At 38.1% G+C, this 27,166-nt stretch overlaps 2 protein-coding genes across 3 annotated transcripts in view; one reads left to right on the top strand and one right to left on the bottom strand.

Annotated features, from left to right (window-relative positions):
• Nucleotides 1–27,166, top strand: part of Thsd7a (thrombospondin type 1 domain containing 7A) — a 388,294-nt gene that overhangs the window by 18,671 nt on the left and 342,457 nt on the right. The window lies entirely within an intron of this gene.
• LOC110316339 (uncharacterized protein C4orf3 homolog) lies at nucleotides 14,794–15,079 on the bottom strand. The gene has a single exon (XM_021190561.1). It carries the CDS (start codon nucleotides 15,077–15,079, stop codon nucleotides 14,882–14,884), a length of 198 nt encoding a protein of 65 aa, XP_021046220.1. The 3' UTR covers nucleotides 14,794–14,881.

Here is a 27,166-nt window from a genome sequence, read left to right as displayed (position 1 = left end):
TTCATTTTAGAAAAGGCAAAATTTATTGAATGTTGTAAAGGTATTTACAATAATATTTAGCACAGTTAATTTTGATTTCTTCTTCACAAAAATATAATTTCACACATTCATCAGTTTAATTATCAAGTGGTAATATTTTTCTCCAATAAGTACACTATGGTTTTAAAAAAAGTGTGTGTGGGTACCCGCACCAAGAGAGAAATGTAGTTGTGATTAATAAAGTTTAATAGGTAGCTGGAAGATAAGCAACAGCCATCTTCCTGATGTGGCAGCATATATATGCATATTTGATCTCATCTAATTGACACCTCTGCATATTTAGTATGTGCTTCTTTCAAAACCCCAGCACTGAGTTTATACATACTATCTATATGTCTATTACCCTTATTGCTACAATGGAAACTCTCAGAGGCAGGGACTATGTCAGTCAGTCTTTTCCCAAACATCTTTTGCACACTAAGTATTGGTACATGGTTAATAGATAAATTGTTTGGTTAACAGATAAATTGTTGATGAATCTTCCTTTCGAGTGCAGAGCTATGAATCGCAGAGTTTCACTTTATGACACTCAGATGCCTTTCTTGTTTCATTATGTATTCACTGAAAATGTGGCATTCTTTTTAAAAAGTATGGGTCTTATTAACATATGGATTGCATAATTGCCATTGTTTAATATTGACTTTGCATGTTATGCTCTTCTTTCTTATAGGCAAGTTTCTGTAGATTAAACTCCTGTAGTTCTTTCTCCTTGTATATGTCTGAGGTTTTGCATAGGATACAATAAAGGATGAATAAACATGTTCAATACAATAATTATTACATTATTAGTGAATAAATAATTACTATTAGTAAGGAATGAAGACATCTATTTACAAAACTGGAACTGGACATAAAAGCTTAAATTCTTTTTCTAGCTTATCTTCATATGCTAGAAAATTCAAGGCTTTTTACTTCACATATCTTTCTAATTTCCCCAAAGAAGATAGATCCTGAATATAAGCAGAGTATCTCAGAAAGCAGAAAGAGGTTCTGCAGAGCCCCAAGTGGGGCTTTCTGTAATGGTACTCACGTAAGGTGTATGGAGAGACTGTCACCATTGCTCTAACAATGCATTTTTATTATCATATGTTTTGATTTGAAGTTTGGAATTACTGGAGCTAGGTAAAATCCAGGAAAACGGGCTTATAAAAAGAAGATCCTTTAAAGTTCACACACACACACACACACACACACACATATATATATATATATATATATATATATATATATATATATATATATATATATAAAGAACAGTCAGGAAGTGATCTGAGAGTTCCTGACAATTGTTACCTTTCAACTATAGCTTCATACCAGGAACTCTCTCCTAGCTGTGGGCTGGTCCATGTCCATCTCCAAGAACCACCCTGATTTCTTGCTCAGGTCCTGGATCAGCCACACCCTCTGGAATTCCCAGCAGTTGACTGAGCATCCAAGAAATGTTAAAGTAGTACAAGTCTGTCTTATTGATGGTGATTTCTTATATAAGGAATTCTGAAATACTCTTCTTTTTAAATTTCTCGAAATTTTACACCAATAACTGCAAAAAAAATTATTTTCCAGATACACTCGTTGTCTCAGAGGCTTACTGCTGAAAAAGCTCACCCTTTTGAGTTATTTCTGAACTCTGGATAGCTGGTTCAACTCAGCTGTTCTGGCTGAAAACTTGTCTCTAATCTCACTGATTCAAACTGGCTTCTTTCAGCTTCTCACTGAATTGTTCTGTTTGTAAAAACTGCCTCTGAATTCCATGAACTTCACGTACTTCACTGACTGCAGGAATGGAGTGGAACTGCACAAACTAATTGAATTCAAATGCATTGAATTGAACTTCATCTAACTGCACTCAGCTGAACTCTACTGCATTGCCTGAACTCAACCAAATTGCACTCATTGAATTGCCCTCTTTATAATTCACTCTGCCTTCCTGTAAAATAGCCTTTCTTTCCTTTCTCTTCTCCTGAGAATTGGGCATACACTATTTCTGACTGGTTCTGTCAAATTCTTTTTCTGATTCTTCACTTTGTCCCTCATTTAGATATCATCACTTTCAAGCATGGTAACTTCTGTAAACTAACTACCTTTATTGTTTGGCATTAAAGATATGTACTAAGGGCTTGTCTGAATTCCAGCCAAATCATACAGTAATTAAAGGTGTGTCTGCATTTAGGCCAGATCAGATAGACCTAGAAGGTCTTTGGCCGTGATCTCTTGTCAGAGCAGTCCTGTTGTTGGATTAAATTTTCCCTACAAAGTTATTTTAAAATTTTGTAGAATAATATTATTTGTGGATCTCAGAATAGTTTTCACTTCTTCATGTTGTGGAATGTTGGGTAGTGTAATCCATTTCTAATAAACTATAAATATTCTTACATTGACTGTTTTAATTTCTAGTTGTTTTAAAAATATTAACTGTGAACATATCATGTATAATTAGTTCTTAAAACTATTTTTACCTATAAATTTTATTCATTGAAAAAAAGAAAATTTAATTGTTTAAGTTGAGATTCATGCACATTTAAAAATAAATATTTTTTAAAATGTGAAATGGCAAATAGAGACCTGCATGATATCGTTTAGCACTGTGGAAAAAGCATGCATGAATTATTCAGTGGATCACAGGGTACATCCTGATTTGCTGACAAATATCATTGTGTACCACTTCTCACAGAGAAAGTGCAAAATTTAAGTGTTAGAGGTCAAAAAAGAAGACAGAGCTGCATTTAATTCTTGAAGGTCAAAATAAAAAGGATCAATCACTGAATATTTGATGTTTTACCTTTGCAAAATCTGTAATCATCTCACAGGACAATTATAATTCATAATATTCTTCTACAAAATAATTTATTAGCAGCAGTCAAAACACATGAAATATTGAGATCTATGCAGGCTAGAGCTCAGCCATATTTTAGAAACAGTGATACATAAATAATGTTGAATATAAGCAGATTATAACCAGCCATTTCTGAATAGAAATACTGAGAGGCTTGATATATTTTTTCAAGAGCTAATTTATTTCATACTTTTCATACAGCAACATTCCATCTTTCTTAACAAGACCAGTTCTAATTGCCACAATTTCCATTTAAAAGTAAAATGTATGTAAAAATGTATTACCTATTTTAATGTTTTTAATTGAAATAGAATTACTTCACTTTCCATTTTCCATTTCCTCTCTCTATCCCCTCCAAGTCAGCATCTTTTCAGCCCCTCCTACATCTATGCTACTCTACTCAAAATAGTAAATAAAGGACAATGTTTAAGCTAGCATTTTGGTTACTGGGAGCAGGTACTGATGTATACAACCGTGATAACTCCTATTTTTAAAAATCATTCCTGAAATAGTGATAAATACACTTAAATTCTGACCATTTAATGGCATTTGCCTAATTATCAGAAGTGGGTGAAAATATTGAGAGTTCAGAAATGGTGAACTAGACAAAATACCTGCAGCTGTAGGGTTAAGATTAATTTATTAGAGAATCATGAAACACTGCTGCTTTCAACATCCTAACTAATTAGTTGGAGAATTGTGCAAACAGCCTGTGGAGGAGCTCAGAGGGGTCTCTTGGATGGATACCAAACAGCACCAAGCACCCACTAAACAGATAATAAAAGGCTTTAAGAGTCACTTACATTATTTAAAGCACTAAACATTGTATAAACCCAATATTATTTTCATTTGTAGAAAAGGAAAAATGTAACGGCTTAATGTTACTTAGGAACCAACTAAATGTTACAAGGTATCAAGAAATATAATTTTTCAGTAAAAATTGCTGCTTTGGTAAATTTAATGGACAGAGATGAAATACTATGTCACTTTCCATGAAACAAATTTAACAGCTGTCTAAGAAAAAAATTTAAAAACCTGTATTTTACTCAACTTGTGTTTGACGTTTACGTTTACCTTGTTTTTTTTGAATGTTCAGTCATACTAAGAAGTTTGTTTTCTGGTTGGCAGGCAACTGATGATTTTGAAAAGCATTATAAGCATACCTGAGCCTAGACCATTATCAACCAACCAGAGCTCCCAGGGTATAAACCACCAACCAAGGAGTACACTTGGAAGGACCCATGGCTCCAGCTGCATATGTAGCAGAGGATGGCCTTGTCAGGCATCCATGAGAGGAGAGGGCTGTGGTCCTGAGAAGGCTCAGTGCCCCGCTGTAGGGGAATGCGAGGGCAGGGAGCCTGGAGTGGGTAGGTAGGTGGGGGCACACCTTCATAGAAGGAGGAGAAGGAGGGATGAGGTATGGGGCTTCTAGGGGGGAACTGGGAAAGGGGATAACACTTGAAATGTAAATAAATAAAATATTCAATAAAAATATGAAAAAATAAGATAGATACTTTTTATCTTAAATATTTAATATTTAGGCTCATGAATCTTCACAAAGAAAAGTCTATATATTTTGACCAGAAGAAAAGAATATTCAAAATCCTCATTTTACAAATATTGAAGCTAAGAAATGCCATTCTACTTAATCATAAAAGTCTTTAGTGACAAAACAGAATCATTTAGTTTATTCATTTCTATTTCTGAAAAATTAAATATAAACCAATAATCTTAATACTATCAAAAATCTCTAGTTGTCTCATGGACTAGATAATTTAACCATCCTACAACTATTATGAGTACAGAGTCAGAAAACAGGAATTTGTCATCATTCTAGTCCATAACTTGATTTTTACATTAAGGAATTTTAATCTATATTTTGGGGGTATATAATAGAATACTGTTTTTTAGTCCTGCCTATTTAAACTATTGAGGACATTGTAGACAGTATGAATATCTGAACCATATGCACCTCTGGTACATCTAGAGAAACAGACCTGGTGATCTCTCTCTCTCTCTCTCTCTCTCTCTCCACACACACACACACACACACACACACACACACACACACACACACAACTTCAGCTGATTATAATGCATAATGGTAGTTGAGCAAATCTCTACACTAAGCAGGGCTGGGTTATACATGTTTTAATTCCAGTGTACAGAGGCAAGAAAATCCAAAGTTGTAGAGCTGGCTAGGTGGCATACAGTCTATGTACAAAAGGCAGAAATAACAAAAAGATCTGAATAAAGTAAAATAGGAAGAAGTGGAGGAGAAAGAAGAAAATGGAGGGAAAGGGACAAAAAGGAATAAAAGTCGAGTAAGGAAAGAAAGGAGGAAAGGTTACAGTAGATGAAAGGCTCCAGGCAGTATCATCACAGCCTACATTTGGTGGGCTCTTTATCTAGTGTAGCAGTGCAGGGAAGGAGGAGCCTTCACAGCTTTGACCTAACTGTTCCCAGAAACACTCACACTTAAGCTCAAAGTACAATGCTTAAGGAGACACCCTCCATTCACTGTTCTTTCATCTGGTTTCCTCCTTTCCAGTATTACAAGTCTATCCCCTTCCCTTCTGCTCCTGCTTCTGATAATTCTGAAGAGACTGTGAGATTAATTTATAGCTTGAAACGCATTTTTGATCAAATAGAGAAGAAAGCATAAGACTGAAACTGGTTGATAGAAGTTCTGCTCTTATGTGTAGCACTTGCTTGTAATTTTGCCTATGTATTTAATTTTTCTAAGCATTGCTTTCCTCACTATAAAATATTGATGGAGATTCCAAGCTTAAAGCTTAATGCCTCTTAGAGAGCCAGCCAGCCAGCATGAGAAAAGACCCATTTATAGACACCCCTAGGCTAACAAACATGTTCTGTCTTAACTTTCTGAACAATGCTTCCTTCAGATTATCTCAGGAAAATGCTTACTGTCCTCTCCCTATCATATTATCTTAGTATTCTCTTAATTTCTTCTACTTTTCCATTTGTCACAAAAGTACTTTACTATCTGCATGATTATTTTTATTAGCATATGTGTTTTCTACAAGACTCTTTTCTCATGGTTGGTATGTATTTTTTTTTTTCTTTCTTCTTTCCTGGGTGCATGGGACCCAGGACTTTCTATCTGTTAGAAATGAATCTCGGAGCTGCATCTCCAAGTCTCACCACTGAGTTTTAGCTATAGGAGGCTTTACTTGCCACAGCAGATTGCCAGAGAACCAGAAATATATGTGTGTGTGATATAAATTATCACTCAATTCTTTTTTTAATCCCTTCTTTCTTCCTTTCTCCTTCTCTTCTATTATTTTTATTTAAAGTTAATTCTCCCACATACCCTGAGCCCTTTCTCACTGTGTCCTTCCTTGCTTTTTATCTCAGTAGAAGGCCCATGAACCCCAACTCTCAGGTTCATAGTCTGCAAGCCTTGAATATGGAGATGGGAAATGTGTTTCTCAAATTCCTTGTTGCCGCAGACGGACTTTTCTGGGGTCCCTGATCTGCGGGGAACGGGTCTCTGGTTGCAGGTGAGCGAGGGCGAATGAGGGGTGACAAACAGACATGGACACAAGAGAGTGTGGTATCTGAATGCAAATTGTCAAATTGAGCATCAGACTATTTATACAGAAGAAAACAGGGAAGTAGGTACACAAAAACAGAGGAATGCAAACCTGGAAGGGCTAGCAGGAAACAACTGGGATAACATAAAATGTTCACAACTGGGATCAAAGACAGCCTCACCTAAAGACAATTCAAAGTCAGCAGCTGGGGGCAAGGGCTTAATCTCCTTGTCAAAGATCCTATAGTCCACCTTCCCCTTAGGCCATTGTAATGCTAGTGTATGGGTGTAACTCAGCTACCTATGGTTCTAAGTATCCACCCTGGTGCCTTTTAGATCACAAACTTCCTTCTTCCTAGAGTGATAAATTCCTTTGTTGGGCAGCGACTAGCTGCCTAGACCCAAGGGTCAGCTCAAGGACTGACTACCCAGAATCTGATAAGGCTATGTATTAAGGGAAAGCACATGGATCTGTTTCCCAACTAAAGCAAGGACATTGGAACATTCGTTATACAAAATGCCACCATTCCAGGAGACTGAGTTTCCTTGAACTTTTGCCTCGGGACAGCGCCCAGGTTTTTGGGGCCTGTTGGCGCTTGTCACTACTGGAAAGAATGTAGCAGTTCTGGGGAAGAACATGGAGGATGCCACCATTCCAGGAGACTGAGTTTCCTTGAACTTTTGCCTCGGGACAGCGCCCAGGTTTTTGGGGCCTGTTGGCGCTTGTCACTACTGGAAAGACTGTAGCACCTTGTTACTGTAAATGTGGCACTTGTTCCTCACATGAGGAACGATCAAGCCAGTGACAGAGTAGCAAAGCTCAAGTTAATATTATATGAACCCCTCCACTTGATGATGTTATTGGGCTGGAGTCTAGAAATAGTTATCTTGAATTATAATAACTTTCTAGCCATAGAAAAACCATTCATCACTTTCCTTTCCCTCTATCCCTATCAACAATGATTTTACTTTCTGCTTCTAATCTTGAGTCTTTTATAGGCCATATGTTAGTTGACTCAAAGATGGCCAATCCTTGTAGCAATCAGCATAGCTATATGTGTGTTTATGAGTGTGCACAAAATGACTTTTTCATATTCAAGGATGAATAATATCCCACTGCACATATAGATGTGCACTGCTCTTGGGCAAGTAGTTCCTTTTGAGACAGTTACAACAAAACTTTACAATTCTGTGCAATCTTGGCTTTAGGGATTGTACTGAACTAACTGGAGTTTTGTCTGTAATAACATCCACTTCTTAAAATAATATTTCTATACTATACACAGGGTGTAATTATTTGCCAAATTAAGTTAAAAAGAAAACTGTGTCAATGTGCTTTTAGTCAGAAAGACAGAACCTAAATTCATGTGCGTTTCTTTCATTGCCATTAAACAATATAGTTGAATATTTTAGAATAACAACGAGAAATTCGACCTGAGATAATTTAAGAAGATCAAAACCTTTGGAGTAAATCATCCTTATTTTCTTACTAAACTCATTTGAGACTTTACTATGTAAGCTGTAACAGCTTCACTAAGTGGGCATTCATGTCCTGATGCATTTACAAACTCAGTCATTTTGGAGCATGATGAACCAATATAAATAAAACCAATATATTCTATTTATTCTTTTAAAAATTTATGATGTTTACATAATAGTAAGTTAGGGTCCAGTTTGAATTAAAATATGTACATTAAGTAAACAGAAACATGCATGAGAAGGAAGAGACCCACCCTTTTTGCCTGTGTTCAGCCAGCATTCACACAGCGCTCTTTTGCAGAGCTGCTTTGCGACTGCATACACATTTGATTAATTTTGATTTACCAAAGCGAATGCACAGATTTAAAGCTTCTCATGCGATTTACCAGCTCTCACGCCGACTTTACAGGAAGACAGAAAATGCGCTCAAGATCCTCAGCTCCAGCCTTGTTCATATTTCAAAAAATGCATCAAGACATTGTTCAGATCACCTAAATATTGATAGCAGTGGGTTCTAGAAATAAGAATGTCCATCAAAAAGCACATGAAACGCATGCATTTTTTTGTGCATGTTTTGGCGATACAGAAGCCAATGAATAATAAAATAGCAAAATTTTGAACATAGACAAGATGGGCGGTAATCAAATTTTCTTCTGGTCATCTTTATAGAAGAAATATTGTGCAGTGTTGCACAGCCCTCTGATCCTAATGGGTGTTGTTCCTGTCCAGTGTCTCTGGTTCTGTCTGGTATTCTTTGCCTAGGCATTAATCACGGACTTGTTTTTGTTTCATTCAGAGAGGCTGGGTGTGCAAATGGCTGAGTTAAGTTTTCTGTGCTAACTTGTGAAAAGTATTGGACTCTTAATAAGTAAGCGGTATTAGATGACTGTAAGTTTTTCTCTAATGTTAGTCATATTAAACTAATTATTTTTCAATTCTTTTTAAATATTTGTATTTTTTTTCTTTAGTCCAGACTTTATCCTCCTCCCAGTCTACCCTCTGACTATTGCACATCCCACACCCACCCCCTGTCTCCAAGAGGATTCTGACCCCCACCAGACCTACCCACTCCCTGGAACCCCAGAGCTCTCCATGGTTAGGTACTTCTTCTCTGAGTCTAGACCTGGCAGTCCTCTGCTGTATATGTGTTGGGGGCCTCATATCAGCTGGGGTATGCTGTCTGGTTGGTGGCTCAGTGTCTGAGAGATCCTGGGGATCCAGGTCAGTTGAGACTGCTGGTCTTCCTATAGGGTCACCCTCCTCCTCAGCTTCTTCCAGCTTTTTCCTAATTCAACCACAGGGATCACCTGCTTCTGTCCATTGGTTGGGTGTAAATATCTACATCTGATTCTTTCAACCCCTGGTTCGGTCTTTCAGAGGGCAGTCATGTCAGACCCTGTTTGTAAGCACACCATAGCATCAGTAATAGTGTCAGCCTTTGCGACCTTCCCCTGAGCTGGATCTCAACTTGGACCCGTCACCAGACCTCCTTTTCCTCAAGCTCTTTTTTTTTTTGTTCCTGCAGTTATTTCAGACAGGAACAATTCTGGGTCAGAGTTTTTGACTGTGGGATGGCAACCTCATCCCTCTACTTGATGCTTTGCCTTTTTACTGGAGGTGAACTCTACAAGTTCAGTCTCCCCACTGTAGGGCATTTCATCAGGTGACAGCACTTGCTGGTGAGGATGTGGAGAAAGACGTAAACTAATTATTTTTGAGGCTGATGTGACTTTAGGAAGTATAGTCCATATCCATAGGATGTATAATCTTTATGTATAAAATAATTCAGAATTTTAAATAGTGTGAAATCTATAAGCATCTACTCTTAGAGATTAACATTTAAAAAACACAATGATATGGAAATTAAATGAGCAGAAAATTGCATATTATTTTAAATATATTATCCAGTTAATATCAGTATTATAGAATACAAATTTGTTAAATTTTATAACAAAGTTTTGCATTTGAAATGTAAATGAAGTAAATACCTAATAAAAATTGGAAAAAAGAATAATATATAATGATTTAATTTTATTTTCAAAATATTAGACATATATAAAATTTGAAGTTGGTCAGATTTACTGTTATTTGTTATCTCTTCAATTAGATATTTTCTAACCCCAGAGTTTTACTCTTGTTTTCCAAAATTCTATATTTCCCAGAACCTGTTTCTGCTGGGTTTTGCTCGGCAGTGTTGGGGATCAACCTCAAGCCCTTGTTCAGACTAGGTGAGGACTTTACCATGGATCTGTAACCCCAGCATCTGGGGACACTTGTTTCATCAGTTCATTGTAACTTTGTGACAGTTTGAAGGAACTTTGATCTCCATCCCTGTCAGGAAGCAGACTGGAAATGTAACAGATAACTGTGAAATGCCAGGGCATTTATTTGTAAATGTTTGCTTACTTCCTGGGATAACACAATATGCTTGAATTATAAACAAATCCTTATTTTCAGGACTATCTTGTAAACCATAAACCATAAGTTATAGTGAAGGGAGTTTACAGATGATGATAGCTGTTAAATTTTGTTTGCATCCGCCGATCTACAGAAAAATAATCTCAAACCATCTGTTATTTATATGCTGCCAACTTAACTGTGTGATTTCCTAGGTATAGGACAGTACCATCTTTATAAAATTTTTTTTTGAAGAGCCAGAAGTGGCTCATTAATGCTGGTGGGAGAGGACCTCAAAGCTATTAAAATCTTACTTGGTGTAAAATATATTTTTTATTTTTTTCCATAAGATGACAAATGTGTGTATGTGTGTGGTGCATATACATATTTATTTATAGGTGTGTTGTGTTTGTTTTTGCCAACTTGACACAAACTAGTTACCTGGGAAGAGGGATCCTCAGCTGAGAAATAATTCCATCATATTGGCCTTCGGACATGTCAGGGAGCATTTTCTTGATCAATGGTTGAAGTGGGAAGACCCAGCACAGTGTGGGCCATGTCAGCTCTGGACATGTGGTCCTGAATTCTACAAGAAAGGTAGTTGAGCAAGCTCTAGAGAGAGAGGGTCAGCAGGCAGCATTCCTCCATGCTCTCTGATTCAATTCCAGAATCCAGGTTCCTGCCTTGAACTCCTGCCCTGGCTTCCCTCAGTGATGGACTGTAATCCATAAAAAAAAAAAAAAAAAAAAAAAAAAAAATCCTTTCTTTCCCAAGTTTCTCAAGCAAGCTAGGCCAATGTATTATTTTAAATTTTGAAAATGTAATTAATTTTCTCCAGAACACTGTAATTATTTGAAATGAGAGAGCAGATTCCTAATGTTCTATAAAGCCTATAGCATTTTACAAAAGCAGTTAGCATTTATAGATAAAAAGCCTGATAGCATGCTATCAAATTATAATCTGTGTGAAGAATAGCTTACTACAAATCTTTAACTTCACGTTATAAAAGTATTCAATGCATGTCATATAAATTACTTTTTGTTTAAAGAGCTAAAGGCTCCAAAAGCCAATGATAGTGTTTATGAGACATATAATTGATTCAATTGTTATGAATATTTAGAAGGATGAAATCATATTTCTATTCCATTTGTGTGTCTCTGCATATAGATTAATCGAAAATACAGAAAACCCCAGGTTCACAGTGCCCTGATAAATAGAACTTGCATCTACTTTGAAGAAGCCCAAAGGGTATGTGCTCTGGTACGGTGGAAGAGAGCTGGGGTTACCACTGAAAACTGTCTTTCTAGCCAAAAGACCGAGGCTCTGAGTGGTTTTGTGGGGATCAGCCTCTCATTATTGATTCTTAAGTCTTAGGCGACCGTAGTACAGCACACTAGAAAATTAAGCAAGCTTAAAGACTGATGCAGACCCCTCGGCAATGCTGCGTCGTCCGTTGCCCTGTGGATTAGTGAGTGATTGACCTGAATTAAATCCTGTATCATGGTGCCTGCTAAAAATAGAAGTTGAGCAGCAGTCAGAGTGGATGTATATAAAGGCGTGTACTTCCCTCTGTATCTGGTTGAAAGGACAGTTCTAATAAGCATGAGTTCCTGCATAGAGGCTTGGTATGGATTTGAGTTTAGGCCAAGGGATTATTGTTCAAATTGACTTAATAAAAAATTCTCAATTAAATTATACCAATCTACCAATAGCTGTGTAAGCAGTGAAATACTACTAAGTTTTTTAGCTTCTGTAAGAAGTCACAGTTCTCCAGCTCTGTAGTTCGTGGTTACATTTATATGGTCAAAAAATGAGATAGGCAGTTTTATCCATATTTCTTAACTTTGTAGTACATGAAAATAACATTTCATCCATTCAGAAACTTCTTTTTGGTCAATTTTCTCCTCATTATTTGACATCCATCATTGGTGGAAAATGTCTTATATTTTTCCTTGTTCCCCCGATATCCTGAACTTTAGGTTATAGTCTGATGTCTAATCTAATGACCTGATGGAGAACAAATATACACGTGTTCTTGACTTTATTTCTGTTGTTTGTTTTTCTCTCTTTAAAACATTTAAAAATTACGTGATGAAACTAATGCAGACAGCAGTTTTACACATTAGAAGCCGCGCTTTTAATATTAATTTAATAGTTCAAAGACAATACACATGCATTTATGTATGACATCTTTTTACCTGGGAAGTTCAGTGTAGTAGCACTTGCACATGACTTTGTAGTGTACTATTATCTCATTTAATGACTCAAATATTATATTCCCATTTTATTATTTCTTTTAACACAATACCATTATTGGTTATTTGGGGACCTCATACAGTGTATCCCTATCACCCCTATTTCCCGGTCCTCCCAAATCCGCCCAATCTTGTGCTCCCCCAAAATATTAGAAAAAAAAAGTCCAATCTGTATTGTCTACACAGTCACTGGGGCATAGTCAAATTCCCAGTGATCAACCCCCTAAGGAAGAGTGAGTTTCCCCACCCTCACTCCAACCAATAGACCTCCACTGTGGTTTGCTATACTTTAGTATTCCTGTCACAATTTTTTCGGAGTTCTCTTCATTGGCTTCCCATCTAGGTTGTTAATCCCCTTTATAGGTGTGGGAAGGAGAGTCATCAGAGAAGACTTCCATGTCTACCCATCTCAACCACGAGTCTGCGGTCATCAACATCACGGTCAAAGAAGCCTCCCTTTTATTCCACAGAAAGACGTCATGGGCTTCCTCATGGTATCTGGAGATAGCGTGGACCCCGAACATCCATCTAACCTTCAGCGTCAGAAGAAGCCACGGAACTCAGGATGTTCCCGGTGGCAGCCTGACCCAGGGGTAGCAACATCCCTTAAGCTGGCAGCACAGTTCTCTGCAGGATTGTAACACAGGCTACAGACATCAACATGGTCCCTGGCTGCAGCAGGACCGTGGACCCAGACATGGGTACTAGCAGCATCATAGACCATAGGTATCACCATGGTTTCAGGTAGCAGCACAATCTACCCACTTCTGCATACCCGCCCTACCTCCCCAGCAGTATCATGGCCCGCTGGCGTCAACCTGATCTCATGGGGCAGCACAGGCCATGTACAGCAAAATATAAAATTAAATAAAAACTAGACTATTAGTAATACTTTATTTTTCCTGAAGTAGATTCCTGAAGGGAAGACTACAATGAATACCCGGATTGTTAATTTACCATGGAACTTTATTTAGAAAACTCATTGTATAATGCACCTTACAGAAAACTGAAAAGACTGGAAGCTATAACTTGTCATTAATCCCCATCAGGCACCGGGGTGCATCTGATACTTGAACTCCATAAACTTCTCGGGGGGAAGATAATGAGATAGGGGACAATAAGATGCTTGTCAGGATGCCAGAAAATTATTCCAAAATTTCTAAACTATCTAGAGTTAACAAACTCTAGTTGCTAAGAAAACTGGATGGTAGATCCTGGTGAAAATCAGAATGGCACTGTGGAGTGGGTTCCTGAAAGCCATGTAAACTTCAAGAATTTAGGTGATCTTCAATTATGGTTTGACTATTCTAGCAGGCCAATAAATTCAGGAGTAGGGACCTAAGTTCAATTCCTATGACCCACATGTTAGAGAAACTAACTCCAACGAATTATTCTCTGATCTCCACATGACATGCAGCATATAAACATTCTCTTTGTGTCTGTGTCTCTGTCTCTGTGTCTGTCTGGTTCTCTCTCCCACTCCCTCATACACACTCACAAATGCTTGTGCACCCATACACAAAATAAAACTAAAGTTTTTTTTTTTCAGTGATTAAACATTTATTAGAGAAAATTAGTAAGCAGGTCCCAGAGTGTGGTAAACTCATAGTTACCCCAGTCCTGTGTTCTAATACACATACTTCAGTTAGACCTTGCACAAAATTTATTCAAGCAAATGCAACAGTATCTTAAGACAACTGTTAACAGTTTACCAATATTGTGAATTATAAGGGAGAAGAACACTCCCTCTGAGTACTTTAGGCAGTTCTCATATAATGAATAGCACTAAAACCAACAGTAAAAAAAAATTCTAATTACCCAGGTCTTAAGATGAAAAGGAACAGCTTCCAAAATATTTCTAGTAGTTGCTTTGGGACTGTGGCCTTTCTGAGTAAGTGCTACCTATTCAACTTTAGATAACTGCTTTATAATGGCATAGTTTTAAAACAATATTTGAGAAAGTAAGCTACACAAAGATAATACTTTTTTTTTTGCTGATGTTCACTGCTGTGTCCAAACTGATGTCTGGGTAATAGTGAGAGGCCCATTATCTGTTGGGTGAGTAAATACCACATACATTCCCCTTAAGTACTTAAGTTACAGGCATTATTAAAAATCTATATTATATATCCTTTAGCTACAATCATTAATTCAACCATTAAAAACAAGTTTAAACATATGGTACTACTTTAGGGAGATCAAGGGCTGAAAGAAAAGTTAGAGGTTTGGAAGTCAGCTGCTGGAAGTGCTCTTCATTCAAGAGTCTATAGTAGTTTTCAAGATTCACTCCAGAAGCCCCATTCTTGACTCTCAGCAAACCAGTCAGGGCAAGAGGTACACGAAGAGGAACAACACCAGGTCGAAAAGGATGAAGAGCCAGAGATCCAGCCAGTAGGAGTGTTTCGGAAGTCCGTTCATCCCAGGTGGAGGTGGCTCATCTTGGTTCTTCCTTCCAGCTTCCAACAAGCCCCTCTGTTCCCGGACCCTGTCGGTACCAGATGCCACCTGGCTTACCTCCATCTCCACTTCCGTGTACCTGAGACCAAATCTGAAGGTCGCTTTGCGCCCCGGTCTAGCAACCAATTCATGGTAGTCCCGCCCAAAACTAAAGTTTTAAAGCTATTAGGAAAAGTTTGTCCAGCTTAATCATATACATGTATATCAAGCTAATAGTCCCCAGCAATAGCTTTTAAGTAAAAAAATCTCACCTTAATGTAGTTTTAAATTGTTTCCTGCAGAAACATTTCTGCTGTATTAAAATATTTTATACAAGTTCCAGTTGCGTGTTGTGCTAAGGCTTTTAAGGGTATGACATACAAATCTTTAAAGTTCCAGCATGCAATCATTCTATGAAAGGTAACAAACTGGTTGCCTGTACCAAAACTACACCAACATTCAGCACAGTGTGCCCATTGTTCCTCCTGCCTGAACTTTGCAGTTCAGAGTGTATCAGCTTACAACTCCATTCCCTTGAATAGGGCTTTATTTGTTTTATTTTTCTATCTTGCCAGCTGTTCCGGCTAATTGTATGTCAACTTGAATCAGGGTAGAATCATTGGAAATAAGGAAACCTCAACTGAGAAAAATGCCTCCATAAGATCCAACCGTAAGGCATTTATAAATTAGTTGTTGGTGAGGGAGAGTCCACCCCATCATGGGAGGTATTAACCCAGGGCTGGTGGTCCTGGGTTCTAGAAGAAAGCAAGATGAGCAAGCCAGTAAGCAGCACTTCTCTATGACCTCTGCTTCAGCTCCTTCCTCCAGGTTTCCAGAAGCAGTTTGAGTTCCTGTGTTGGCTTCCATCACTGGACTGTGACTCAGGGTGTGTAGAACCAATAAATCCTTTCCTCTCCACATTGATTTTGTCTCATACTGTATCATCATAGCAAAAGTAACTGGTTACTAAATATGCAATGAAAATCAAAGTCATGTCCTTGTCATTCTCTTAAAATTTCCATTCAATACAGCAGTAGTTGAGTTGCTTAGTCTGATTTTCAACTACAATTTAGGTTTCTTCTTTATAAAACTTTCAATACTGTAGCTTAAATCATCCATCCTTTTATTTTGCTTCTGATTTAGAAGGCAATAAAACGTTAACTCGCCCTTTTAACCCCGACAAGTTATTTTAGTACACATTTGTGTTTCCTTTATCTTCCTTTCCCTTTATCCTCGTAAGATTTACTTTCAGAGAGATCTCGACAGAAATGCAAAATGGAATGGCAAGGTGTTTTTTTTTTATTAATTATTTGTAGTATCTGAGAAGTGTTTACAGGAAATCAACATCAACAGTTTTTTTCAGCAAATTATTCTAATACAAAGTGTGGATGTTGAAGTTCAAAGGACACGTCCTGATAGCAAGGGAAGCTTGCAAGTCACACAAGCCTCGTTTGCCATAGGGGTGTCAGGTAGAGACGAATGAGGTGAGTCTCCAAAGGAAAGATACTTTTTAATTTAGTTACAAAACATGGCAACATTGATATTCAGCCAATGTGAAGTGTCAGCTAAACAAGATAAATAGATCTCCTGACAGGTACTGTATCACATTTTAAAATTGGTTAGGAGAATCGATCATTTGTTCCACAATAGAGAGAAAAAAAAATCCTAGTAAATAGGTAAATACATTTCAAGTATCATTTATATCGGATAAATATATTTTCTTAAAGAATGAAAAACAAAAGACAGCAGTCGATCATGAATCTGACTAACTTCGGTAGCCTCTTCTATGGTCTTTCCTTTTCTACTCTGTTCCCTACATTACAGTCAGTCATCAGGGTGTGCCCCACTTAAAGTTCTCCAGTGCCTTCCCTGTTCCCTGACAGTGAAAGCAATGTCCTACACCAAGGGTCAATTGCTCATCTTATCTAATTTCTCCAGTCTCCTCTCTGTGCTCAGCACGACGGCCTTTATGTGGCTCAGTGACACCACTTAAGGCTTCTGCACTTAGTTCCCTGTGCTGGAGAGTGTATTCCTTCATCTCTCTGGGGGATTGAGGCTGGTTGGTAATGCAGGACTCCGCTGGCTGCCCTGTTACCTGTTCAGGGAGGCCATCCATTTAATTGCTTCCTCGCCCAGAATTATTTCCTATTATCTCCCTTGGTATAGTATTCCTTATGGTACTTGCTGCTATTTGAGAGCTATTTGTTTATGTTACCAAGCTTTCCTTGACAGATTTTTCTCCCTAGAATATAATAAAAATAACAGCTAACATTTATTGCCCACTTATTCTCTGGTGCTTATTTTGTATTTATCCAGTAAATCAATATAAGCATATATGAATTGACTTAATTATTCTGGAAGAGCATCAAATTTCTACTTATATTACTGAATTGACATATATATGCATATGTATACATATATGTATATATATATGTGAGTGTGTGTGTGTGTGTGTGTGTGTGTGTGTGTGTGTGTGTATTAAATATTTAACAATGTCTCCACATGAATGTCAGGTAAAGCAGCCTGACCCTGGACCTTCAGAGTTTATAGTTTCACATTATCCTTTAACTCTATTGCATAACTCCTTTGGAAATATATAAGAAAGATGATGCCTCACTGTATGTACTCTGATAATTATTTATACTTAAAAAACCCTACTCTAGGATGTGAATAACAGGCAAGGGTATAGCAGCTTGGGTAGCAGCTGAAGGGAAGGGATTTTGCTGGCAGTAAATAAAACCAAATGGCTCTCAGGGAAAAAAATGGGGCATGAGCAGAAAATACTGAATAGTTCGTAAGTATAAATCTGAATAGGGCAGATTATCAAGATGGGTATTTCAAAGAAGATTGGGTAGTGAGAATGTAGTCAATATATTTGAATTGGAATTTAAAAGTACAAAAATTATGCTTTAAAGAAAACAATATCTCTTACTCTCTTACTCTGTTTCTCTCTTCCCACTCCGTCCTTCCTTTACCCACCCCCCTCCTCCATGTGTTCATGGTTGGGCTCTACTCCTGTACTCTCCTACTCTCTCTCTCCTACTACCTTCCCAACACCCCTTCCCATGCCCTAAATAAACTCTATTCTATACAATGAAGAAAGAAAGAAAGAAAGAGAGAGAGAGAGAGAGAGAGAGAGAGAGAGAGAGAGAGAGAGAGANAGAAAGAGAGAAAGAAAGAAAGAAAGAAAGAAAGAAAGAAAGAAAGAAAGAAAGAAAGAAAGAAAGAAGAAAGAAGGAAGGAAGGGAGGAAGGGAAGGAAGGAAAAAGAAAGAAGGAAGAAAAGAAAGGAAGAAAGGAAGAAAAGAAAGGAAGAAAAGAAGAAAGGAAGAAAACAATTTGGCAGAGGACTGGGCAGACACTATGGTCTGTAAAGTGCTTGCATTGCAAGTGCAAGGAATCAAATTTTATCCCTCATATCACCACCCCCAAACAAACAAACAAACAAACAAAAACCTAAGCATCTCAGTGCTAGGAATGTAAATAAAAGTGGATTTTTGAGGACCCCTGGACAGGCAGGCAAGCCTACTTAGAGAGTCCCTGGCCCCGGAGAAAGCATTTTTCAGGAAAAGTTGCACGGTGCTTGAAAGAATATCACACCCAAGATTTTCTTCTGCCCTTCACATGGAGGATAAACACACACACACACACACACACACACACACACACACACACACACACACAGAGACACACACTGTAGAAAGGAGTGGATATATGAGAATAATGTGACAGACATGTAGAAGTAAAACCAATTGCATTGCTCACAGAGAAATGGAGAGACATCACTCTCATAGAGAAGGTGGGTCATAGGAACACCTGGACTATTCAATACAGAGATCATCCCGAGAATCCATATTTGTAAGATATAAGTGCACATCAGAGGGAAATTGAAAACAAATAAAACAAACTTTGTAAACACACTATGTAGGCTGATGGTGATTTTTATTCTGTATATTAAAATTTTGAAACAATTTAGGATATTTAGTTGCAATTCCTGGAGGCACTGGAAACATGAACCTGGTGTTTGCAGGACTGTCAATGGCTGAGTCTGATTAGTTGTGTAAGAGACTGTCAAACTACTTTCTAGGTTTGCTGTATCATTTTTCATTCTCATCAGCAATGAAGTTTTTGTTGGTTGGTTGATTGCTTGGGGATGTGAGCATATTTTTAATCATATTATAGCAATATCTCATTGTTTTAATATAATATACCTTAATGCCATGTGTAATGGTTTGTATACGCTTTGTCCAGGGAGTGGTATTATTAGGAGGTATGGCCTTGTTAGAGTAGGTGTGTCATTATGGGCATGGGCTTATGACCCTCATCCTAGCTACCCGGAAGCCAGTCTTCTAGCATCCTTCAGATAAAGATCTAGAACTCTCAGCTGTCATGCTCTCACCTTGATGATTAGTAGACTAAACCTCTGAATGTGTAAACCAGACCCAATTAAATGTCGTCCTTAAAAGAGTTGCCATGGTCATGGTATCTCTTCATAGCAGTAAAATCCTAACTAAGAGAACATGATACTGAAAAAAATTTATATGCTCAGTGTAAATCTGTGTATTTGCTATAATGAGTTAACTATTTATACATAGGTGCTTATTTTAAGATTACATTGCTTCCTCATTAACTTTTAAAAGGTTTGCATACTCCAGGTGTGCTGGTTAATTTTTGTCAACTTGACATAGAATAGAGTGACTGGAGAGCAGAACTGAGGAACTACCTCTATCAGAGTGTCCTAGAGACATTTTTTGATGAATATATTATGGATTAATGATCGATATGAAAAAATGCAACATAGTGTGGTCGTGCCATCCCTGGCAGGTGGTCTTGGGATATACAAGAACGTAAACTGAGCAAGCCAAGAAGATCAAGCCAGTAAGCATCTTTGATTCATAGTTCTTGTCTCTGACCTGCTTTATTTCTTCTGATTCCTCTTTATGATAGACTGGAACTGGGACATGTAAGCTAAGCAAACCCTTTTTTACCCTAGTTGTTTTTAGCTATTGTGTTTATCACAGAAGAGAAAGCAAACTAGAACAGTGGGTAACAATTAGTTATGTACTTTGAAAATATTTTATTCTAAGTAGCAGCTGACTTCACATTTCTATTGACAATGAAAAGAGAGAAACTTATAGTAATGAAGTCAGGATTGCTAGTTATTTTCCACAGGTTTGATTTTTAATGTATCTCAAAAGTGATTTTTAATGAAAGGTTTCTTAGATTTTCTTCTGTTATTACATAGGCATCTTAATGCTTTCTATTTTACATTTTTACTTGATTTGGAATGTTGAATTTTATTTCTGTTTTTTTTGCATGTGGATATCCAGTGTTCTCAGAGGCATTTACTCAAAAGGCTGTTTTTTCTTCCTTGAATTTCTTATTTTAATTTAAAACACAGTTATCATACAACTCAAGTATGAGTTTGGCAGTGTTGTATCTCAGGAAGAGTGGGTCAGTTCAATGTTCTCCTATTCATTTCTTAAATTATTTCTGAAATTCAAAAGCTTTAATTCTCTAAATTTGAAGTATATAGTGGCTTGAATGAGAATGGCCTCCATAGACTTTTTATTTTATTTTATTTTATTTGATATTTTCTTTATTTACATTTCAAATGCTATCCCCCTTCATGAACTCCCTCAGAAATCCTCCTCCCCCTGCTCACCATCTCACTCACTCCCACTTCCTGGCCCTGGAATTCCCCTACACTAGAGCATAGAACTTTCACAGGACCTAGGGCCTCTCCTCCCATTGATGACCAGCTAGACCATCCTCTGCTGCATATGTAGCTAGAGCTATGAATCCCATGTGTACTCTTTAGTTATTGGTTTAGTCCCTAGGAGCTCTGGGGGGTACTGGTTAGTTCATATTGTTGTTCCTCCTATGGAGCTGTAAACCACTTCAACTCCTTGAGTCCTTTCTCGAGCTCCTTCATTGGGGACCCTGTGCTCAGTCCAATGGATGGCTGTGAGCATCCACTTCTGTATTTGTCAGGCACTGGCAGAGCCTCTCAGGAGACAGTTCTATCAGGCTCCTGTCAGCAAGCTCTTGTTGGCTTCCACAATAGTGTATGGGTTTGGTGGTTGTATATGGGATGGATCCCCAGGTGGGGCAGTCTCTGGATGGCCTTTCCTTCAGTCTCTGTTCCATACATTGTGTCTATAACACCTTCCATGAATATTTTGTTCCCCATTCTAAGAAGGTCCGAAGTATTCACACTTTGGTCTTCCTTCTTGAGTCTCATGTGTTTTGTGAATTGTATCTTGGGTATTCAGAGCTTCTGGGCTAATATCCACTTATCAGTGAGTGCATATCATGTGTGTTCTATTGTGATTGTGTTACCCCACTCAGGATGATATCCTCCAGATCCATCCATCTGCCTAAGGATTTTATAAATTCATTGTTTTTTTTATAACTGAGTAGTACTCCACTGTGTAAATGTACCACATTTTCTGTATCCATTCCTCTGTTGAGGGACATCTGGGTTCTTTCTAGCTTCTGGTTATTATAAATAAGGCCGCTATGAACGTAGTGGAGCAGGTGTCCTTATTACCTGTTGGAGCATCTTCTGGGTATTTGCCCAGGAGTGGTATTGCTTGGTCCTCTGGTAGTACTCTGTCCAGGCTTCTGAGGAACCACCAAACTGATTTCCAGAGTGCTTGTACTAGCTTGCAGTCCCGTCAGCCATGGAGGAGTGTTCCTCTTTCTCCACATCCTTGCCAGCATCTGCTGGCCTCTGACTTTTTGATCTTAGCCATTCTGACTGGAGTGAGGTGGAATCTTAGGGTTGTTTTGAATTGCATTTCCTTGATGAATAAGGATGTTGAACTTTTTTTTTAGGTGCTTCTCAGCCATTCGGTATTCCTCAGTTAAGAGTTGTTTGCTTAGCTCTGCATCCCATTTTAAAATTAAGTTATTTGAATCTCTGGAGTCTAACTACTTGAGTTCTTTGTATATATTGGATATTAGCCCTCTATCAGATTTAGGATTGGTAAAGATCTTTTCCCAATCTGTTGGATAGAGAATGGCAGCCATAGACTTTTATATTTGAATAATTGCCCTACCACTAACCCACCGTTGGAGGAATGATTTGGGAGGGCTTAATAGGCCTGGCCTTGTTGGAAAAGGATGTCACTAGGAGTGGGCTTTAAGGTTTAAAAGACTCATGTCATTCCTAGTGAGCCTCTCTCTGCCTGACGATTGTTGGTTGGCTATAAGCCCTCAGCTAATGCTTCAACAACATGCCTATTTGCCTACTGGCATGCATGCTTCTTACCATGATGCCCGTGAACTCAACTACCCTTCCAAACCATGATCCCCGATAAATGCTTTATTTAATAAGTTGACTTGATTATGTTGACTTGAACTTCAATAAAAATTAACTAAGACCTAGTGTTAGTAACTAATACAAACTCCGTAGAAACTGTAGAGCCAAGCACTGTATCTTTTAGTACTAATTTACCTGAAGAACACAATCTGAGGACCACTACTTAGTGAGTGTGAATGACTGGGAAATATAGGGATAACACACATGCAATGGATTGTATAATGTTTTAGTTAGAACGAGTTTAAGGAAGGGATCTATTAATATCTACTGGTCTTCAAGTTACCACAACCAAGTTACACTAAGTTCTGTTTAAACACTGCTTTTTAAAGGGTGGTTGTTGTTTTATCAGGAAGATGTCAGGGTGAGGAGTTCTGCTGCTGCAAAATCTCCTACTAAGCTCCACCTTAGCCTCATCTTCATCAAAGCTTTAGACTCACATTTTAACATTTTTCGTGAGGGAAATTCTATCCTAAGAGAGTTACTGCACTGATAGGCTTAATAATCATGTTAAGAAGAAAAAGTGAAAGGTAAAGGAGGGCAGGAACAAAAGTAACCTCTCCTAACTAGGCTCCCCCTTCTATTTTTATGAAGCAATATCTGCCCTGTTTTTTTTTTTTGTTTGTTTTGTTTTGTTTTGTTTTGTTTTGTTTTTGTAGTGCTTTATTGGTTGTAGCTGTATATCCCAGCTGTGCCTGATAGCAGGTAGGGTGTGGAATTGAATTATCTGTTTCGTTGCTTCTGTAAAGGAGAGAGAAAAGAGAGAAAGGGGCTTCTGGTAGGTTTTGCCTGGTTGGGCCATTGTCTGCCACTGTGTATGGCTGGAAAAAAAGAATGATTATAAAGAAGTAAGGCATTTGAGCACAAAATGAAGACTCTATTTGAGAAGGAACAATGAGAGATCCAAAAGAAAAGATAAGAATTAGCAAAACAAATTATTCTCCAGGAAGAGAATGAAAAGAAGGTTAGATTATTTATGCAGAGTTATTCCATAATGCCAAACCAGTTTAAAAGAAATTACTTTAAATTGAAATGGAAAGTGAGATTCGGGGGGGGGGGGGCGTGTAGAAAAAATGTCTTGAAGATTTGGAGGAAGATGAATTAAAGATTACAGATCGCCCAAGGAGCACATCTGAGCTTTAGAGAATTCTTTTGTAGAGCGAACAATTAGTCTATTATCTTCTCTACTGTGGCTTGGTAGACCATTACTGACAGCATGAGAAGTTCAGTGGAGTTCGGGGTACACTCGGCCTTTGTGACTAAAAGCAGACAGGGCACAAAGATAATCTGTTATGGTATGATTTTAATGGCTGGTCACTCATGTCTTGATTGTAGAGGAATAAAAGTATGATGGGTCACATAAAGCAGTAAGAGAATGAGTGTGTTGTTAGAACAAATGTTAGTGGAGGTCAAGCCCAAGTGAAAGATGGGGAAAGCAGATGAAAAAGAATGGTGTAGAAGAATTTTAGTCCAGCAACATGGCTGCTCTGGCAAGAGATCACATTCGAAGGTATGACATGCCCTGGATTATAGTGTGGTCAGGATGGAATACAGGCATGTCCTTAATATACACCCTTAACCCCTAACAGTGAAGGTGAGATTAGTTTGTAGAAGAAAGCAGCCATTTTAGAAAGTGACATCTAGGTGAGAGAAAGACAAAGTGATAAATCAGAGAAAGGTTTGACAGAATAGGTCAGAGATAGGATACACCCAACTCACAAAAGAACAGAAGAGGAACAGAGGCTACTTAAGAGCAGAAAGAGATAAAAAAAAAAGGGGGGGGGTGTGTAGTGTACATGGTAGATAAGCTGTGTGTGTGTGTGTGTGTGTGTGTGTGTGTGTGTGTGTGTGTGTGTGTGTAGTGTAGTGTGTATAGAAGTTTTACTGGGACAGGGTACACAGAACAAGCTAGGCCCAGCTGAAGACAGAAGGAGCTAGACAATGAGAAGGATTCAGAAGATTATAATATTTTGCCAAGTTAGTATGAGGCCAGGCAGAGCAATTTAGTGAGAAGTCAAGATAAGCCAGATTGAATCAGTCAGATGGGAAGATTAGATTTTTATGGCGGATAGAAGTTTTCAGGCCTAGGCCTAGGGATAGTTAGAATAGAGAAGGACACTCTCTGGCTCAGCTCAAACGGTATATTCTAACAGCTCGGGTGTGACTCTCATCTCATCACTTCATCTGAGGGAATAAAACAACATTTACAGAATGTTCCAAACTTTGTGGGACATTATTTAAGAGAGTATTTCTCTTTCCCAAACATAAGTGTTAATAAAATGTAGTCATCATCAAAATAGGAATAAGATCATATGAAGGGAAAGATCATTTTAAAGGTCAAAGTGAAATAGAACCGAAAATCAGTCATGAAGTTTATAGGGAACCTGAGGCTGGTTGGCGAGTAGGGCTTGGACTATTGCAGAATCTGAAGGACATAAAATAATGCTAAGCAACTAGCTAATTGGAATAAATTATACAACCCATGTATTAATAAATGTTTGAACCTACCAGGAATGTATTTTTATTTCTAATTACATTCATAATCTCTTTATGAGAAAAGTATGTTTTTGTAGGGAGAGGCAAAGATTTTCCCCTAAGAGTAAATCTCCATTAGCTCCTTGTTGCTTCTTGTATTCTCATGCTAATCACAGTGTCCAGCACAGAAGACTGAGGGATTCTGCCTCCAGCTGAAGAAAAGATGCTGATAGCCAATGGAGAGGGCAGATGGAGGTGTAACTTTTACAATTCCTAGGCAAGGGATTGAGGAGGAGGGGAAAAGGGACAGCCCCCAGATCAATTTGAGCAGGATTAATTGGGTTCAGCAACAGCTCCTTTTCTGCCAACTGTAGCAGAGCACCTCATAAAAGTCACCAGGGGAGGTTCAGCTCACAATTTCATCTTGAGGCAGTCATCCTGTACTAGTGGTTCTTGTTCATGCAGGGGGTGTTGGAGGCTGCTTGTTCCCGTGTCCACAAACAAGAAGCAGAGCTCTTAGCCCTCAAACTGAGGCTGAGATAGAACCAATACCTCATCTCCCCACCAGCTAGGCCCTTAACTACAGGTTTCTTAGTCTACCGAACCAGCACCACTACTCTAGTAGTAGGACCAAGTGTGTGACACACCAGTCTATGAAAGACATTTCACATTCAAACTGTAACAACATGAAACATGAATGGCAATATTCCCTTCATATTTTTGGTTAACTGCATTTATTGTTTAATATGGAGTGTAGTGTAGCAGGTGGTATCCATGCCCAATCAGAATTCCCCTTTAGTTCACTAGATAAATAGTCTCAAACTGTCAATCTCTGTATATATTTGCCTTCTTTGAAAACTTTTATTGGATTATGAACTGATTAACCTGGCTGCACCCTAAGTTACAAATACCAGAAATTAATGCTGCTTGGAACAGAACTCAAACAGTAAGCTAATGAAGATTGGTGTGGAATGTTTCAGCTATCCTAATGTTTCAGTCCTCACTGGCATGACACCAGGTGGAAGGTTCTTCTTCATTCTTGTCTTCTCAAAGGAAAGAGTTCAGCTGAAGGGCACAAACAATTCAAGCAGAAGTTTATTTGGCAAGGGAGAGAGAAAGGGAGAGAGAGAGAGAGAGAGAGAGAGAGAGAGAGAGAGAGAGAGAGAGAGAGAGAGAAAGAGAGACAGAGATTGGACCAGGCTGACCTGAGAAGGGTAGCAGTTTGTTGGGTTTTGAGTTGCAGATACTTAAAAAAAAAGTAATTTTTCTTAAAAAAATTAATATATAGGTTTTTTTTTTGCATTTCCTTTACTTCTCCCACTTTCTCCTTTGTTCCCTGTCCACCTAACTTTTCTCCTATTCTGGCCTCTTCTCCATTTAAAGAAAATTTAATAGTTAATATTTATGAATAGATGGCATATTCCAAATCATGATAGGGCTGGAGTCCTTTTAGAGTGTGCCTTTTCATAGACCTTGTTTGGTTGTTGTTTGCTTGCTTGCTTGCTTCCTTGCTTGCTTGCTTGCTTGCTTGCTTGCTTGCTTGCTTGCTTGCTTGCTTGTTTTAGATACAATATAACTCCATAGTCTAGGCTGATCTGGAGCTCATAATAATCCCCACTTCCTCAGCTTCCAAAATGCTGGGATTACAGGTATAAATCACCAGACTGGTTCCCAAAGAAGTTTCAAAAGCACAATACAAAGGGTGTTTTGAAGATGAAGGCCCTCTCTAGAGTGTATGTGTGATGGGACAGTTGGGAAAGGCCCAGGAACATAAGTGTCTGATATAATGCAAAGAATCAGGCTGTAGCTTTATGCATGTTTAACAAAGGATTTTGGCAAAACAGCTACCAATATACAGATGAGGTTTTCTTGGTTAACCTCTTATCTAACTTGCACAGGCCTGTACTCGGGATAACTGGATTGTGTATTTGCACTGGCTTAGATAATTCCCTAGTGGGATTAGACTTTAATGGTTTCCAGTCATGGGTAAATTATGAAAGCATTATTGACTGTCCCCCTTCTGTATATCGGTTTCTTATCCCTGCACCCTGTTCCCTCACCAGAAAATAAACATGCACACATCATTGTATGAATTTCTGCTTCTAAAGGTGCCCAAACAGAACAAAATAGCACGGTTCTCTTTCCACTATCAAAATTCCAGTAAAATAGTTACCAATTATGAAACTAAAGCGGAAAGTAATACCATTTCAACATTCATTCTAGCAAAGATTTCCTTAATACCTTAACATGTGACAGAGAAATCCCTAATAGTAGAAAGCTCCATCCCTTTTGATGTCTCTAAACCATAGTCTCTCTCTCTCTCTCTCTCTCTCTCTCTCTCTCTCTCTCTCTCTCTCTCTCTCACACACACAC

The sequence above is a fragment of the Mus pahari genome, chromosome 2 (genome assembly GCF_900095145.1).
Source record: "Mus pahari chromosome 2, PAHARI_EIJ_v1.1, whole genome shotgun sequence".
In the NCBI taxonomy this organism is placed as follows: domain Eukaryota; kingdom Metazoa; phylum Chordata; class Mammalia; order Rodentia; family Muridae; genus Mus; species Mus pahari.
This window is presented reverse-complemented; position numbering and strand designations above follow the sequence as displayed.